A 17,917-nucleotide genomic window follows, 5' to 3' on the forward strand; every position below is an offset into this window, starting at 1 on the left:
AGCAGGAGCAGAGAAGTTTTGTTGCACTCGTTTGACTGAAGTTGTGTTTTTTTTTTTATGATTTTCATGACAAATAAAAACAATTAAAACAAATGTCAGGAAAGTGTGCAAAAACTTAATTTATGTACATACGATCCTAAATGATATAGATAGAAAGATATTGTGGATTTAGCTTTTCTGTGGCTTAAAAAGACATTAAGAACTTGCCTAATAACAACAAATCACTGAGTTCTTCTCTTGCATTTGGCCTCAAAACTTTATCAGTCCTTATTGCTCAGACCAGAGAATGTGATTTGTCCCTGATTAGGAAGCAGGTACAGTGTGGGTTTCAACTTAAGTGTAGCAGGTGTAAAATGCTGCTGGGACTTAATAGTGTTGAAACAGATTGGAAGCACTAAATAGGGGATTTCTTCTTCTTCTTCAGGTGCTCCAGTTAATATGCTTCAGTAGATGACTAAAGCACACGCTCAAATCGTCTGCTGTTTCAAACTATATTCAAAAGATGGTTTACAAGAGTTGAACTGAAGATGCTGAACATTAAACAGAGTCAGATGGCAAAGGTTTACTTAAAACAATCCAGATGATGCAGAGTAAGCTGATAAAACTGCATGACCCTGTCTCTTAAACACTTCTCTGTGACTCAGTGTAGACACCATGTGGACAGACATGCTCTAACCAGCACCTGTTTGGGACCATGTAGACGAATACCCATTACAAATTGGGGAAAACTGGGTTTCATTCAAGTAATTTCACTTGACTAACTCAACTAATATCTGCCATACATCCTAAGACATTCTCGTCTGGAACTCGCACATTACACACACTATTTGATACAGTGTAAACGGCAAATGCTGTATTAAATGACAATTTTTCAGATTACCAGCACATTATAGCACTAACAAATCACAAATTAGGGCAGAAGACAGACACAGAACCACAGATTTACAGTACAGACAGTCTAGAGAAATGCTGTGCACAATATAGACAACAGACTACACACATCACAGGCAGAAAGGCAGACAGATAACAATCTCCAGCTCAAGTGTAGCTAGCAGATAACTGGCTAACATAGCAAAAAAACAGCAGACAGGATACACGCTGATGTTGCAATGCATCCTGTGACCACCAATGTGTGACTCAGGGTAGAATCATAATGGAGTTGTAACTAGAAAATGTTAGGACTTGTAAGGAATCAGTGATAGTCTTGTGGTCGGAGTAGATGTTCCTAAAAAATTATTATAAATATTCAAAATAATTGAGCAATATGTTAATGGGGTCTGGCAGGCAGTAAGGCACAGAGTGAGAATTGTAAGAGCAGTATTTAATATACCGTCTATGGCACCAACCCACTCTGGACTGCAGTATTCATTTCTGGATGTGTATTGTTCCTTTAAATATGTTTTATTTTGTCAGAACAACAAGATGGAAAAAAGGCTGGTTCAGTACGACAGCTCTGACCAAAAGATTCTACTAGACTAGAAAACGAGTCTACAACCAAAATGGCTTTAAATATCATGTAATGTAATGTCAGGAAAACTCCTCCACTAGATTTAAACATATGCATTACAACAGTATTCAGCTTTGGAGGCACTGGAGACAGATGTGAGTTACTGCTTACTGTTGCTTACTGCAGAAACACTGATTTTGAACAGTGGCCAAGTCTGTGTGTGTGTGTGTGTGTGTGTGTGTGTGTGTGTGTGTGTGTGTGTGTGTGTGTGTGTGTGCGTGCATGTGCACACTTTCAGACCTTATTAGGTTGTACTTGTGGTGATGCTTAACCCCACTCAGAGCTTGGCAGCTGCTCCCTTTTCTCTCTCTGTCTGCCTTTATTTCTCTTTACTCCTTCTCCCTGCTTCTTCTCTCTCATCTCTCTGTCTTTGTCGTCTCTCTCTCTGCTCTGTCTGTCTCTCAGACTGCTCATGTCTCTTCAGAGCTCTCTTTTTTTTGTCTTTCTCTTTTCGTCCGTCTACTGCCCACTCTCTCGGTGGTCTTGAGGTAATGTAACACTTGTTTCCTGGTTGATCTCCAAATAGGGGGCTTTAAATAATGATGATCTTTTACATATGTTCATCTGTTTGCAAGGTGTGTTTGCAAGCTTTATACTTAATATTTGCATGGTTGTGTGTATTTTTTTATTTCAAAGTCTAACTAACAACCACAATGTAACTACAATCAGTGATTAAAGGTACCAAGTGGAGTTTTCAACCACTAGTAGTGCTATGGAGCGATGCTTTCACAAGTGGGTCCCCATTTTCTGTGTATCGCGCACTGATTTTGCTGCATGCCACTGATTTTTATTTTCATAATTAGAACTTTTTTTATTTGACAGGACAGCTGGAGAGAGATAGGAGAGGGGGAGAGAGCAGAGAGATGACATGCAGCAAAGCGCCACCAACTGAGCTACTGACCAGGGTGTCCACCATGCCACTGACTGACAGATGGTTGCAGTAATGTGCCTAGAAACACAGCAATGTACCAACGATGACAGTGAAGAATAAGAAAAAATTATGTAAAAAATGCGATTTCAAATATTTTTTTTAAATCTCCGCTGCATCAAGCTGTGCAGAGCAGATTGAGCGGGCAGGAAGTCAGACACAGAAACAGTGGAATCAAAGGGTTATGATAGCACAATTTAGTCAGATTAAAAGATAAAAATGAAAGTGAGCATATCTGAAAAGTAAGTGCTGCAGGTCAAAGCTGAAACAAAGGTCTACATATAAACTGTGAGGGATGTTTAAAGCAGACAATTTGAGTAATTATTACAAGAACAGGTTTGGCTAAGTGAAGGCTTCATTTCACGATTGTAAGATCGTCTAAATGCTAGGATATCTTGACCTGCTGGACTTCTTTTGAACAATGCAGCCACAGTCTATGATCACAGAAATGAACGTGAGTTGTGTCAAGAATGATTCACTCATTCACTTCTCTCTACTCACTTTTTGGGGGTTTCTATATAGAGGACCACATGACTATAACTATAAGAACATAATGAGCTCATCATATACTACTTTCTGTACCGCACGTTATGTCCCACAATGCATTGTGCAAAATTCTCACTATACATTCAGACATCATTATATAGTGGACTATAGTGAGTAGTAAATGATGTCAGACACAGTATTGGTGAGCTGGTGCAGTGTTATCATTACTGACAAAAATGGTGACCAAACCTATGACAACAAGATCCCGGTAGTAAAAAAATAAAATTATCCCTGAAGTAGACTTTAAAGACAGGAAAGAAATTCTGCTATTTTTCTGTCAGTCGACTGTTTATTGTCAGTGTACTTCACAAGTCTCTTGGTATCATTCGCACATTAAAGCTGCGACTCTCAGGTCTGTGGCACTGAGAGAGAGAGTTGTTCTTAATCAGTGAGCTGTGTTAGATCAAAGGAATAACATGGATCCACTTTCAGAGAGGATTTTCTCCCTAAAATGGGTTTGGTTATCTCAGTGACCTGAACTGCAGGAATAAATGTGGGACTGGAATTGGATTCTATCAGACTTGGCTTAAATAACAGGAGAATATCCTGTTACAGTTGGAAAGATGGATGATGGTTCCAACATTTCTGAGAAGAGACAAGATAACAGTGTTGTAATTGTGTTGATCTGGCGCGAGTGGACACACAAGGCCAGTTGCTATGTTTTCCTCTGACAGGAAATAAACATAGACTACAGACACTGTGTGAGTTTGTGTCTTATGAGATCTGGTAAGTTATATCAAGTCTAGATATTTATGCAGCCAAAACATGAATACAATTTGAAAAAAAGAAAAAAAGCTCAAGGACATGTGAGCACAGCAGTAGTTCTGAATCACACACACATACACACACACACTCACACACACACACACACACCCACAGGGGCATGTGTGCACACACCCATTGTTTGGCTGCACCTGGTCTATTAAGGAACAGGATAGATGGGACTAGGGGACCTGACTGTGTGAATGTTTGTGTCACAGCATGTGTGTGTGTGTTTGTGTGTGTGTGTGTGTATCTGTGCAACCTCAGAAGCCAAACATCTGCAGCAATGACGCACCTTCAAATAACAGCACAAGTAACAGTACACACATGTCAAGCAAACACACATGCACAAATTACGCAATTCATAAGCACATAGTACACCTTTTATGTCTCTCTTAATATAATACCCTTCCTATTATGTTCTATCTCCCTACTCTATTCCTACTCCTACACGTGTGTGAGTTACATGCACACAAAGCAGATTTCCAAGGAAAACACTATAAACATGCACTGATAAAAACCTCGGATTTTGACAAACTGCACAGTAAAGTGTGTTTCATAACAGAAAAGGGAAATGGATGATTAATTAGTGCAATACTATAATTTAACTGCTCATATGTACTGTAAATTTCTGTCATATTCACTGTGAGCTTTTCTTTTCATGTGAAAAATTACTTTTGAACATCTCACAGCTTCAAACACAACCCTGTGGCAATACAAATATTTTTGAAATGTACATCAATGTGAATCACACAAAAAACACTGCAAAAGTATATTCTTTACTTTCTAAACTGTCACCTCATCAGAGCTCTTGTGTGATTTTAGCCCAAGAGCAAGTGTTTTATCCCAAACGTTTGTTTTGCAGATATTGTTGCACAGTACTCAGCAATAACGTATCAACTGAGGGCATCATGCTGGAATTATCAGGGTTGAGTACTTGAAGTATCTGTGAAACAAATATTTGGTACTAGTATCATCATATCCGTCAATATCTGTAATCATGATGTTTAATTTATGTGGCTTTTTTTTTATTAATCACTGCATCACTACTGTACCATCTTAAATCAGTGGTGTCTCCTGAAACAACCTATCATATAATATATGGAAATGACCACATTTTTTCCTGACCTAAATACTGCCTTTTGTGTTTACATGCATGTTTGTTTATGTAAGAATGACACCAATATCTAATAGAACAGCAGGGTTAGAATGAACAGAAAAAAAAACAAAACTATGCTGACCCATTAAAGTTCATTTTAAAAAAGTCATAAAAATTCATTGCTCTTTGAAAAGATGTACTTTCTGTCATTATGCCATTATATCATCATTAAATCAGTGTCATAAAATGGTCTTAAAAGGTCAATATCATTTACCACAGTTTATGGAATAGCATAGCAAAGTCTGTGCATTTTCCTTCACCTATAGTTGAAAAAGCTGACAAAGATTAATCATTAATAATGTGGATACAAAACACTATTTTTTTCTCATGTTCATTTTTTTTCATGTTTTTTTTTCTCATTTAAACTTTAATTTTAAGTTTCCTTATTTGTTAATTATTAAGGGTGATTAATCAATAAGTAATTAATTATTAACATCCCTATTCTGGAACAATATATCATCCGACAAATGAAATTATTGTGACAGGCCTACAATATACAAGGTATAATTGTAAGAGGGCTGTGAAATGATATGATATAAAATGAAATTAAGGAGGCTCATATGGTTTCATTTCAGTTATTTTTGTTCCATCAGTATCATTAAGAGTAAAAGTTTCTGCTCATTGGTCACAGTTTCCATAAAAAGGTGTTTTAACAGTAACACCTGCACCTTTCAGGCTTTACTTTCTGCTCACACAATGCTTAAGCAAAGAAAAGCTCGAAACTTTCTGTTTTGATCAGGAAGGGTCGATTCAATGTAGTTTTGCACCTATAGATGTACTGGAGCAGCAGTGGAATAGATCCCACAATGCAACTTGAGCAAACTCAGTCTCTCTATGGCTCTCATCAAAACATCTTAGCTGCAAGGACAGAACAAAGACAAGGCTCTTAGAGCACAACCGGACTGTAATGTCTTTAGTTTTGGGCCTGCACTGAGCTGCACAGGACCACAGGAACACAATATGAGTCAATATCTACTCTGGGAGCAAACAAGTCTTGAGCAGTTGAGGGTGTGCTGAGTTGTGTCGGGTCCTGTTGTGTTGTGCAGCCAGATACAGAGACAGTGAAAGAGAACAAAAGAGAAATGGTCTTAAGGGAAAAAGGAGTATACAAGATGCATCATGCCAGTGGAGCAGAATTCATAAACACACAGACACACAGACTGACACACACACACACATGCACACACCAGTGGAGAATTCCTAATGAGTGAAGACCTCACGGGACGCAGAGGGGGAGACGGACAGAGAGAAAGAAAGGGAGGTGTTATGGGTGAGACAGTCAAGAGGAAGAGACAGAAACTGATATATCCCTCTTCAGCTTTCAGTCCATATCAAGTATGCACAGCGCTGTGGGTGTGTGTGAGTATGTTATAAGTTTGAGGGAGTGAGAGGAGTTAAAAGTGAAAATCACCGCTCTACATTCCATTCACATACACACACACACACACACACACACACACACACACACACACACACACACACACACACACACACACACACACACACATATACACACAGGGATGGCACAGTGTGCTGCACATGCACGTGCCCAGAGCCATACTGCTACCTTGCCAAGAGGGCCTTGGATCGCCAAGGTTGCCATGGCATTGCTCTCACACACACGCACACTAAAGAAAGTTGTGACACCACTCTTAGAATTAATGGTTCCAAAAAGGTGCTTCCTGATGGTTCTTTCCAGGACAATTTGTTTCTGAGGAAACCTCTGTTGAAGAAAGGGTTCTTTGTAAGACTAAAAGTTCCACTAAGAACCCTTTTCATCCAAAAATCCCTTTTTGAAACAGAGAGTTCTTGATGAAAACAAAGAACTTTTGTCAAGGATTTGTAAAGGGTTCTTTGTGCTATAAAAGGTTTCTTGGTAGAACACCCTCGGTTCTAGATAAAGCCTCTGGAATATAAAATGGCTCTGGATAGACGGTGGAGAGATTCTTGATAGAACCCCCAGAAAGGGTTCTGGGTGAAGCTATTACGGCATTGAAAGGTTCTTGGTAGAACCTCTCAGGCAGTTTAATGTGAAGCATTTCACAGATTGTTTCAAGTATAGTCCTTTATGTTGAGTTCTACGTAGTAAGTGTAGCCTTTGTAAAAGGTTCTACCAGCAACCAAAAAGGGTTCTCCTACGCAGACAAGCTGAAGAATCTTTTATGGTTATATGGTTATAGTTAGCACCTTTTCGTTCTAAGAGTGTAGATGTCCTAAAGTGAAGTGGATTAAAGTGTCAGAATGACTGGTCGAGCCGGTGTGTGTGTGTGAATGCAGATACTGTATATGTATGAGTGTGTGTGGGTGTGTGTGAGTGTGGGTGTGAGCCTATGTGATGTGAATGTGAATATGGGCACTGCACTTCCAGATTCTTTACTAAATCTACTTCTGTTGCAGCGAAGGAGGTGTGCAGCTGTGAGGATGATGATCCCCATCTTCCTCACTCAAATCTGGCCAGAATGCGATGCACACTGAAGATGTTAGATGTGTCACCGGGGAGGAGAGGTGGCAGCCAACGAAATGTGGGTGGGAACGCATACTGGATTAACTGGGCTTCTTATCACTCTTTGTTTTGTTGTGGTGGTTTGGCAGGTGATCTGCGCTGCGCCTCCTTAGAAGTTTCCAGCTTTATTTGCTTTGAATGATGTGACACAATTCACCGCTGCGTTTTAGCACTTCCCTGCTGGCCTTAATGCTACGAGACGTTTCCTTCCACTGAAATGCAAGTTCAAAAGCTTTTCTGTAAGCCGCACATATCCGTGAACAAGGCCTAACGTACAGGACAGAATCAACCCAAAGGACAAAAATAAAGGAGACGAAAATAAAAGATATGAAAGCTATTAAAGGCAAGAAACTCTTTTAGTTGATATATTAAACAGATCAGTGTTCCCCCTAGGTTGACTGTTTTGAGCTGGCGGCCGGTGGTGGCAGGGGGATATTAAACATCAACTCTTGCAGTAACCACTACTGTCATAAAAAACAAACTGAAACCACTTCAACTGTGTGTTCACAGTAATACAAGGCATACAGCCAGACAGTTTGCTTAACACCTAGCCAGTAGGGGTGTATAAAATATGGATACACTTGAGTATTGCAATATTTTGTTTTGTGATACTATTCTAAAATACACTCTATCAATGTGAAATTAATCATTTGCCTGAAAAGATGTGTGGCAGTGTTGTAATCTGTGACGTAACAAAGTAAACCATGGCAGGAACAAATAAGCACAGATCTTTCCTTTTCTCAGGTTGCACAAAAAGTATTTTTATAATGTTGGATGTTACAGGGAGCGTGAGAGGAGACAAGCTTGTGTGACTGTCCTTCTCATCAAAGGCAATGTTAGGGGAAACACTGCCTTAATTTCCAAATGAATGTATATTTGGTGTTGTTTTTGGCATTTAAAAAAATATTTGTTTGGCCAGGCAAGAAGCCTGTTATAAAGAAAACACTAGAGATGTACTTTGTTCTTCATTAGGTGTTTCTGCAAAGCAGGACTTTTTTTCATTATAGGCCTGGATACACTGATTGATAAAAGCAGAACAAGTCATTTGTAGTCATTTGTCAATCTACTTTCATTTGCTGGAAGCAGTTTTACATAAACTATTCACCATCATTTTCTCCGGCTTCTTTTCTCTCGTTTGTCAAATTACATCAGTCACTATTACCAAAAAGCCAGCAGGCCTGATTGTGTGAAAGAAGCTCAGATTAAAACAAGAGATGAGGGAAGGAAGGGAGAGACGAGCCAGAGATCCAGGAGACAGAGGAAAGAAAGGGGAAGGCAGGCAGGGTTTTCAAATTAACTATTGGTCAGGGGTCAGATGGACATTTAATCTAACCAATCAGCTTCCTAATTACACAAGTGCTGCCAGAATGGTGGACCGAATGCATTTCTGTGTGTGTATGTGAGTGTGTGTATCGCTGGCTAGCGTTGCGTGTAGAGGTCTTGTTGTAGCAAAATGATCATCTGGCCTCAATATTGGTTCCATGTGTGAACACACAGGCATATGCACGTCTGCATGCACGCACATATGCACATGCGTGCACACAAACACACACACACACACACACACACACACACACACACACACACACACACACACACACACACACACACACACTCATCTAGCCTGTGGTGAATTGCTCCCACCTTACACACAAAAAAAGAGACCAACAAAGAGAAACATACACTGGGTGTGCAGCCATGGCAGAAAAAACACTGAGAAATATAAAAAGAACACACATATGCACACGTGCATACACACATACACACACTTCCAGTAGTGTGTGTGTAAGTTGATTGTAACAGTAATTGATGTAAACGTCTAAATTACAGCTAGGAGCTAAAATAACCACTGTGTTTTACCGTTGCCATGTCAACATGATGAAAAACACCTGGTTGGTTCATTGGCGGGGAGGGTGGAACATCTGTGTCACTGGGGCCCAGCTGAACCAATGAAAAGGCCGTGTGTGTAAGCGACATGTGTCTGAACCAATGAAACGCTCAGTGGAAAAGGAAGATATCTGAATGGACGGCATGTTAGGCTCAAGTCAAAAATAATTATATCATATTACAGGGTATTATGAGATATAAACGACTGCATCAACCAGAAAAAATAAACTTAGTTGGTTCTTTATTTGTGTAAATGCATTTCAGATCAAGACTCTTGGGTAATCGTACTTCATTTAGAGGCCAGTGAAGAAATATCTTTATATTTTTAATGTTTTTTTCCCACTTTGGTGCCAGATTGATGTGGTTTGTCATAAATAGGACAATTCACCGAGAGCCAGCAAAGTTTAGACAATCACAGGAAAGTGTCTTTTAATACTCCACTGATCCCAGAAGGAGTAATTCCTCATCTTGCTGCCCGCCCTCCTCAGGAAGGTCAAGTGCAGGGTCAGCTACCCAGCAGCAGCCCTGGAGCAAATAGAGGTTCAATGTCTTGCTCAAGGACACTCCAGCGTGGGGAAGAATTTGTCAGGCAGAAGGGATTTGAGCCGGAGCTTTCAGCTGAGGGACATCTGACTAATCGCTACACCACCCTGCTGCCAAAAAGTAACCCAAAGAAAAACCACACGGCCAAATCCTGGGATTTTAAAGTCAATTTAGTGTACTTTTCTATGACTGATGACTGACTTTGCACGTTCAGAAGTGGTGTGATGTGGTACAAAATCATGTTTCCCAAGCAGGTTGAGAAGGAACATTTGACTTTTTATGTTTTTTTTCCTAATGTGAGTCGGAATCAGTCAATCAGAGAATTCAAAGCACACTTGAAAGGAGGATTAACATCCAAACATGAGCCAAGATATAGTCGAGCAAATAAGCTACTTCTTGATTAGTCTGAGCCAAAAATGCCAAGCTGTCACCTTCCCACTACGCATGTTGTCAGCTGTAATATGTGTGTGTGAGCGTGGCAAGTGTGGAAGACCCGAAATGGGTCTAAATGTGGTTAAAATGGTGTAATTTGTTTTTCAAGCCAAATGCAATATTCCTTGCAGACAATGAGGCTGCTGTGGACTGTCACACAGCGGAAAGCCACACACGGGTCATAAATGTGACACATACACACTCCATTCAAGCAGAAACACACACAGCACACACACACGCTCATCCACCAGTATTTCCACAGACAGATAGACACACAAACACACACAGGTCAAAATTACAGCAAACAGGTCGTCTGATTATGTTTCTGTTACACTAAACACAGCCTGGATTTTATACACTAGGCACATTACCACACACACACACACACACACGTACACACACACACACACACACACACACACACAGACCACCACATACACACTTTTTTTTTTCTTTCCAGCATGGCTGTGTTTATTTGAGTCTGTGTCCTGATGGGAAATGTGACTGCTACACAAACAAACTGAGCAGCCCAGAACAGACATCTCTGTCTGAGAGGGAGAGTGGGAGAGTAGTTTGGTGAATATCAGTGCGTCTTCCCTTTTTCCGACACACACACAGACACATGCGCGCACACACACACACACACACAACTGCACCTAAAAAAGAATAAAGAAAGCGCTTTTCTCATTTTCCATAGGGGACTGTATATAGAACGCTAACAGTCTTAAACAGAGCATCAGCGTCTGTAGAAAATGTACCTTTTATGCTGCTGTATTTATGTTTAAAGGCTTCTGGAGAAGTCACCTGTTAGATGTTCATAGCTGGTAGCTTAGTGGTTACGTACACTGTCAGCCTAAGCCAATCTTCCACATCAGAAAATAAAGAAATTAAGGTCAAGAAGACTCTCAATCATGATGAGACAGCCTTCACTGTGTACCGCCAGCATCATGAGATTTTCTGAAAAGGTCAGTTTAATATTAACACATGACATACACTATTTTATTTTGGCCAGGATCCCTTAATGTTTTGGTTATTGCTCAACAAGATATTTATTGTGTGGGATATTTTACAGTTAAAAAATACACTTGTGAGAGCTCCCTGACACTTTTGAAATTACTTCAAATATACTGCAGACATTTGTTACGTATGGTTTGGCTCTATCAGTGGTTTCAAGGTGGCAAAAGGTGTTTAGGTGAACTCTAGGGTGCCGTATCAGTGGACAAAAGGTGGTAAATCATCCTTTAGGGTCCCCTTACAATGGAGAAAACATGCTTTCCAGTGGACAAAGGATGGTGATGTTTTTTATTACAGAGGTGTAGTATTTGTTGTAGATTAAGTCAGATCATAAAACAATTTTAATCAAAGCCAGGTTTTGTAATTGTTTCCCCAGAAATGCATCACTGGTGCACTAGTGCACACAAATTGTGCCCTTTTTTGTCCACCACTGAGTTGATGAACAAGACAACAGCAACATATGTGTGATTAAAAAAACATCTGATCAGTGAGGTACACAAGTCAGATGTTCACCGAAAGGCACCTGAACAACTTTTCTAGCCTCGGTTCGTCACTATATTTCATTTTTTAAGCACTTTTCAAGGGATCTCTCACATCAAACGCTAACAAAGAAGAAACTGTTAACACAAAAACACAATTACACATGAAAAGCAGTTTTAAGTGGTTGGTTTTATGAGTTTATAGTGGGAGTGCAAAGGGCCAGGAAATAAAGAGACAATGTTCAGATAACACAGCAGATCAGTTAGGGAACACAATTTAGCCTATAAGTTAAATCACTTAAGTTTTGTCCCTTTTTATCTTTAAAAAAAGCATTAAGCACACAAACACAGTGACACACACACACACACACACACACACTGACTTGTGCATAAGCTCCATAATTTCCTGTAGCGGATATAAAGTGATGTTAAATTATCAGCACGGAAAATAAGTTCAATTCATGCTTTAATTTCCTTACAAAACACACACACACAGGCCCACTCTCACACAATTGCGCACAGACAAAATGCAAATGCAGATACATCGCACATAATTAAGTACACAAGGAGTGGAAAGCAACACACAGCCACACAGATGCACACTAACACGAACGAATTTACGCAAGGAAAAGGGGGAAGAAGGGAAATAGAACGCAAAGTAATGAGAGCTTTATGGAAATACAGCTGTGTGTGTGTGCGCCTGTGTGTGTTGTGTGTGTGTGTGTCTTTTAAACATAATTAGCTCCGTCGGGCAGAAATGTAAACGAGAGAAACTTTAATGAAACTCTTCTCTGATCTGCTGAAAGCACACATTCCCGTTTATCTCCCTCAGCTCGTCTCTCTATTTTCTCTGTCTGTCTCTCAACTCAAATGGAATTGAATGTCACGCATGGGACTTTTAAAAACCCCGAAGGTTCACATTTCAGTATTGCATTATGACCACATAAGATGAACACAATTATATTGTGTTTGTAAGGTCACATCCACAATTTCTTCCTCTCCCTGCTTGCGTCCATTTATCTACTCCTCTCCCGCTGTCCTTGAGGTGGAATTCCCTTTGAAAACACAGTCTGGAATTTATTAGACGGTCTAAATGTTGGGTCGATTCACATGTGTTCGGGTATATTCACATGCGTTCACATATGTTTGGCTCAGAGGTGGACCTTTCTCAGCCCTACTTAACTCGAAAAACCACCATTACTCAAAGTCTGTCCCATTCCATTTATAAACTAAAACATCAACCGAGCTCTTACTTTAATTTCATCCCTGAACCTCGTACACTTTCTATCCTCGCCTCACGCCGTCAGTCTAAACGTCAGAAAACAAAATTTCAGACTGAGAAAATGTCTTCACTGTAATAAATCACTATGAAAACAAAGCCAATAGCGGGGCAATGTCTCAACACTGCGCAGCAATTATAGATCAGGCCTTTCAAAAGAAAATATTCTCTCGTCTCTACAAAGCAAGAAGCCTCCAATACCAGAATACTAAGAACTCAGACTGAGTGTGTGTGTGCGCCTGTATGGGTATTTGTGTGTGTCCAGGCCTGACAGCTTTTGTGTGTGTGAGGTGTGTATCGATCCCTGCGTATCAGGTGAGTTGTCCTTTGAGGAAAAGAAGGGAAATGAAAGAAAAAGAATTAGAAGAAAAGGAGAGGAGGGACAGATCGATGCAGGGGAAAACAGACAGAACAGGTGTGGATGAGGGAAAACACACACAAGCGCAGAACTGCACATTCACACACATGTTGGATGAAATACGACTTTGGCTATTTGCTTCCGCTTTTGTCTCTTTTTAATCCGTCGCTTCCTCCCCTCACTGCATCCTTCCATCATCGCTCTTCTTCCCTCCATCCTCTCCTTCCTCTCCCTCAGTTGCCATTTACAAAGAGTCAATTTGTATTTTGGGCGGATTCATCTTTTATAATTCAGACTCTGCCCTGTTGCGTCAAAGGCTGCATTTAAATTGAACTAAACTTCTGTGCGTGTGTGTGTGTGTGTGTACTAAGCTATTTCAGATGATCCTTTGCATTAGTGCCTCTCCCTTACCCTGCCCAGTGATGAGTCAACCTCAGCCTGTGTGCATATGTGTGTGCGTATCTGTGTGTGTGCGGTATATTTGTGTGCATGTGTATCAGACGTGTCAGTGCATGCCATGGAAACTGAGAATAAATATTGTGCGGTGAGAGGAGGAAGAAGGATAGAGAAGAAGAGGAAGAGAGATAGCAAGCCATATCTTATGAAACTCTTAAAGTAATAAGTCACGTTCAGTTCAGTTTCTCCTCTAATAAATTGTTGAATTGTTTGTCTCTTCCTCTTTTGTTTTCTCACCTTCCAACATTCACCATCTTTCATTTCCTCTTCTCTCTAACTTTGCTTTAAGGCTCTCATGTACACCGATATACTTAGTCTTACATACAGTTGGACATGGAAAGTATAATCTGAGCTTCAACCCTGTAAGACCCACTGATGGGTCAACTATCACAAACTCAAAATGTGCAGCCCAAATGTTGCTTACAATGACTGACTATTTTTGTAACTTTAGTGGAGATTGAAAAGTTTTCCCTCAGTAGTGTCTTTTTCAATTGTTCCAAATTAGGAGAGAGCACGTGTCCACCGAGAGAAAAAGTTCTGGTTCCACTATAAAACTGTGGTAAAATTCCTGACAACTAGTGTAACTGTTTCAAATTTTTGATTACCACGCTTTGAAAAACTCACAGTTTTTACTGTCCAACATCAACCAAAGTTAGCAACAGTCTCCCTGCTGAAGGTGTAGCAGCAGCATTTTTTTTTACTAATATCACGATAACACTGATAACTGTGATCATTTTGGTCATAATTATGGTGATCATGATATGAAATTTTCATACTGTTCAAATTTAAATTGATGACAACTCGAGCAAAACATACTAAAGTGATATTTTCACCTACTTTGTCATAGAAACAAGTTCCACGTGCTGTTTTTTCCCTTCCTTGACATATACTTCATCCCACCTACCTGCCAATGCCTTTCTGACAGAAAAGAAAAACACTTCACGGACACAAACCGTGAGCAGAGTTTCCAAAGACACCAAATACGTCCATTTGAATTCAAGGGAAATGTGAAAAGTCCAATTTTATTGAACGATGCAGCCATTAAAAACATTGATCCTTTACAATTTCCCTCAGGGTAAACAGCACACAGCTTCAGGGTTTGGAACAAGCTGGTACATGGTGAGTGTATGATGGTGTGGAATAAGAAGATTTTTCTACACACTAAAGCAATAGTTCACCAGTTTGGGAAATACTTTTGCTTTCTTTCCAGGTAGTAGATGAGAAGATACATGTCAATGTCTCATGTATGTGTGGAGACATGTATGTCTTAGTATTAAGACTAAATGCAGTGGGAAACAGCTAGCCTGCCTCTGTCCAAAATGAACACACCTCTAAAGCCTTTTTTACACTGCAGAGAAAACCCACCAACACCCTCTAACATCTGGCTTTTGTATTCAGTGGGACCTGGCACATCAGCCCTGCACGGTGGGAATTTGCATATGTGCTACCGACGCGATGCTGTGTCTTGATTCATGCTTGTCCTTCAGTCGAGTCGAACAATAGAAGTCCCCTGATATTTTGTTACTTGAAAGCTTTCATTCTAAAGCAGCAAACTCAGGAAATGTTAGGTTTTCATCAGCAATAACTTCACACAATTCCTACACAGCTGTAATCGACACAAAATGGTAAAATAACACATGTGCCTGAGAGGACAACAAACAAGGACGCAGGGGACAAACTTTTAAAGACTTTTAAAAATGCTTTTCTCTGTGGTCACCAGCACAGAAATGAGTTGAGCCTCAGCTTTCTGGTGCACATCAGAAAAAAAAAGGAGGGCAAACTTGTCTAATGGCAACAGGAAAGCGGTCAGTCATCTATTTTTAGTGAGTTTACCCGCGTTACAAAAAAAAAAAAAACCTGCATATAGATGCTAATAAAATGGTCTAAAGTTCACTCATTCACATGATATAACTAATTTATTACATACCTATACAAACAGAGTTAAATACTGGATAATATGTCTTCTTTAAGGCAAACAGGGGAAAACTGAATGTTAAAGGGTTAACTTTTGCTGCACACTTTATCTCTCCCTATCTTCCGCTCTTCATCTCAGTTTTTCTCTCTCACGCATGTACTTTCTTCTGTCTCACTCTCTCTCACAGACACACACTGCCCCACCCACGATAATGAGCAAACCTCTTGCTGCCCCACCCTGCCCAGTCTGCCAAGTTACTGCCAACACCTCACACACACACACACACACACACGCACACACACACACACACACACACACACACAAAATAGACCAACCCACAACTTGTACAAAGAAGCCATACACTCCACTCACACACTGATATGTGTGCACACGCACACCACGAACACCACACTCACACTCAATAACACCACTTACATAGACCCATGTCAGTGCCCTGACACCACACACATACACACACACACAGACACACACACAGACACACAGTTCAGTCTATTCTGATCTAATGTGATCATAGCCAATAAGCTCTGTGGCGCTGGCAAACCACAGTCTGTTCCTGCCAGTCCATGACATCATTGCGAAGTGAAAAGCATTGTGGGCCACAAAGTAGGATGAGGGAGCTGATTGACAGGTGGTAGCCATGGGAACTGTCAGTTTGCCTCCCCCGTTGCCCTAGCAACAGGCAAGTTTCCTCAGTGTTGTGAGTTAAAATTTAATTTAAAATAAAAAAAGATGGATGCAACTTATGGGAAAGGAAATTATGTCATGGAAACACACAGATACACACACACACAGACAAAAGCACACACAGGCAAGCATGTGGGGACACTTGCACACACATTTTTAGCCAATACCAATCTGCATAACTACTCTAACTATGATGGAGGAATTACAGATTTCATTGTGGCTGCTCTCTGCATGAGGTCTAATCCTCACATCTGATTCAAAGGAAAGGAAGATGACGGCATATTAATAGAAGCACTTTGACAACTAATGCTCTCAGCAGGTAGGCTCTCGCTCGTAGGATCTAGCTACAAAGGTCTTCATTCAGAGAGACAGAGCCACACTAAAATCAGGGTGTAAAGTAAGTCAAAGAAAAAAGATCAGGCTAAATGTGAAAATGTGAAAGCGGAATATAAAGAATGCAAGGAGGAGAAGGGTGTGTACATGTTCCATCTTACCCGTAGAAGGGATTGGGACTCCTCTTTCGCAGCTCCTCCTTTCGTCTCCTGTCCTCCTCCACCTCCACTCCCTCCTCCTCCTGTGTACTGCTGAGGGGGCATCTGGATCCGTTTCTCCCCTCCGCCTCCACCTGCAATGGCTCCTCCTGGCCTCCCCCCTCCGTATAGCTTGGCATCTCCCAAAAACGACTTGGTATCTCCCAAAAACGACTTGGTGTCTCCCAGGTAAACCATGCTAGGTGAGGCTACGCCTCTTTTCTGCTGCGAGGCCTCGTGATTGGCTGAAACAAACGACAATGGAAGCGGGGAGGAGAAAAGAGAGGGGCTCCCACCTCCTGTCCCTTTTTCTACTCCTCTGTCAGGTCCCATTCGCTCCTTGGGCACCCAGAGTAAACCGTGGGCCTGCTCGCCTCCTCTCTCTCCCAGTCCTCTCGTCTCCCCAAGAACCCAGCCTTTCTCCCGCTCCCTTTCTTTCTCCTCACCTCCCTCACTTTTCACCACCCCTCCTGCATCCCCTTCTCTGCCTCCCTCTGCCAGCCGTCCCTCAGGTGGTGCGAGGGAGTAGAGGAGGCGAAGATCCCCCTTGCTTTCTTCTTTAATGGCTAAGGTAGAGGGAGCTGAGCAGCCATTGGCTGAGAGTGTTAACGAAGGCGTCAGTGAGGTGGGTAAGGAGGTCGTCGTCAATGAGCTTAATGAGGGAGAGGACTCATGACAGTGGGCAGAGTTAAAATGGTCGAGAAGGGCTGACGAATCAGGAGCCGTGAAGTCACAGCGTCGACAACGGCAACATGCGTGGACACGCCTGCAGAGAAAGAAAAATAGGAAGCGAGTGAATTATCCACAAATTACACAACAACAACTATGCATTAGAATAAAGAAAATGTATTAAACAAAGTCAGTTAAGTTCCTACTCTAAAACTAGTAAACAATGGTAAATAGTTATTTCTTTC

General features: G+C 40.9%; 1 protein-coding gene across 2 annotated transcripts in view; it reads right to left on the minus strand.

Moving 5' to 3' along the window:
- The window catches only part of trps1 (trichorhinophalangeal syndrome I), a 167,528-nt gene that overhangs the window by 42,783 nt on the left and 106,828 nt on the right, over positions 1-17,917 (minus strand). For both annotated transcript variants that reach the window (XM_084739336.1, XM_084739335.1), the window contains exon 9: positions 16,968-17,769. In XM_084739336.1, the coding sequence (XP_084595462.1) occupies positions 16,968-17,769 (802 nt within the window). The remainder of the gene's footprint in view (positions 1-16,967; positions 17,770-17,917) is intronic.

The sequence above is a fragment of the Lutjanus erythropterus genome, chromosome 16, assembly GCF_056507025.1.
Source record: "Lutjanus erythropterus isolate fLutEry1 chromosome 16, fLutEry1.hap2, whole genome shotgun sequence".
Lineage (NCBI taxonomy): Eukaryota > Metazoa > Chordata > Actinopteri > Lutjaniformes > Lutjanidae > Lutjanus > Lutjanus erythropterus.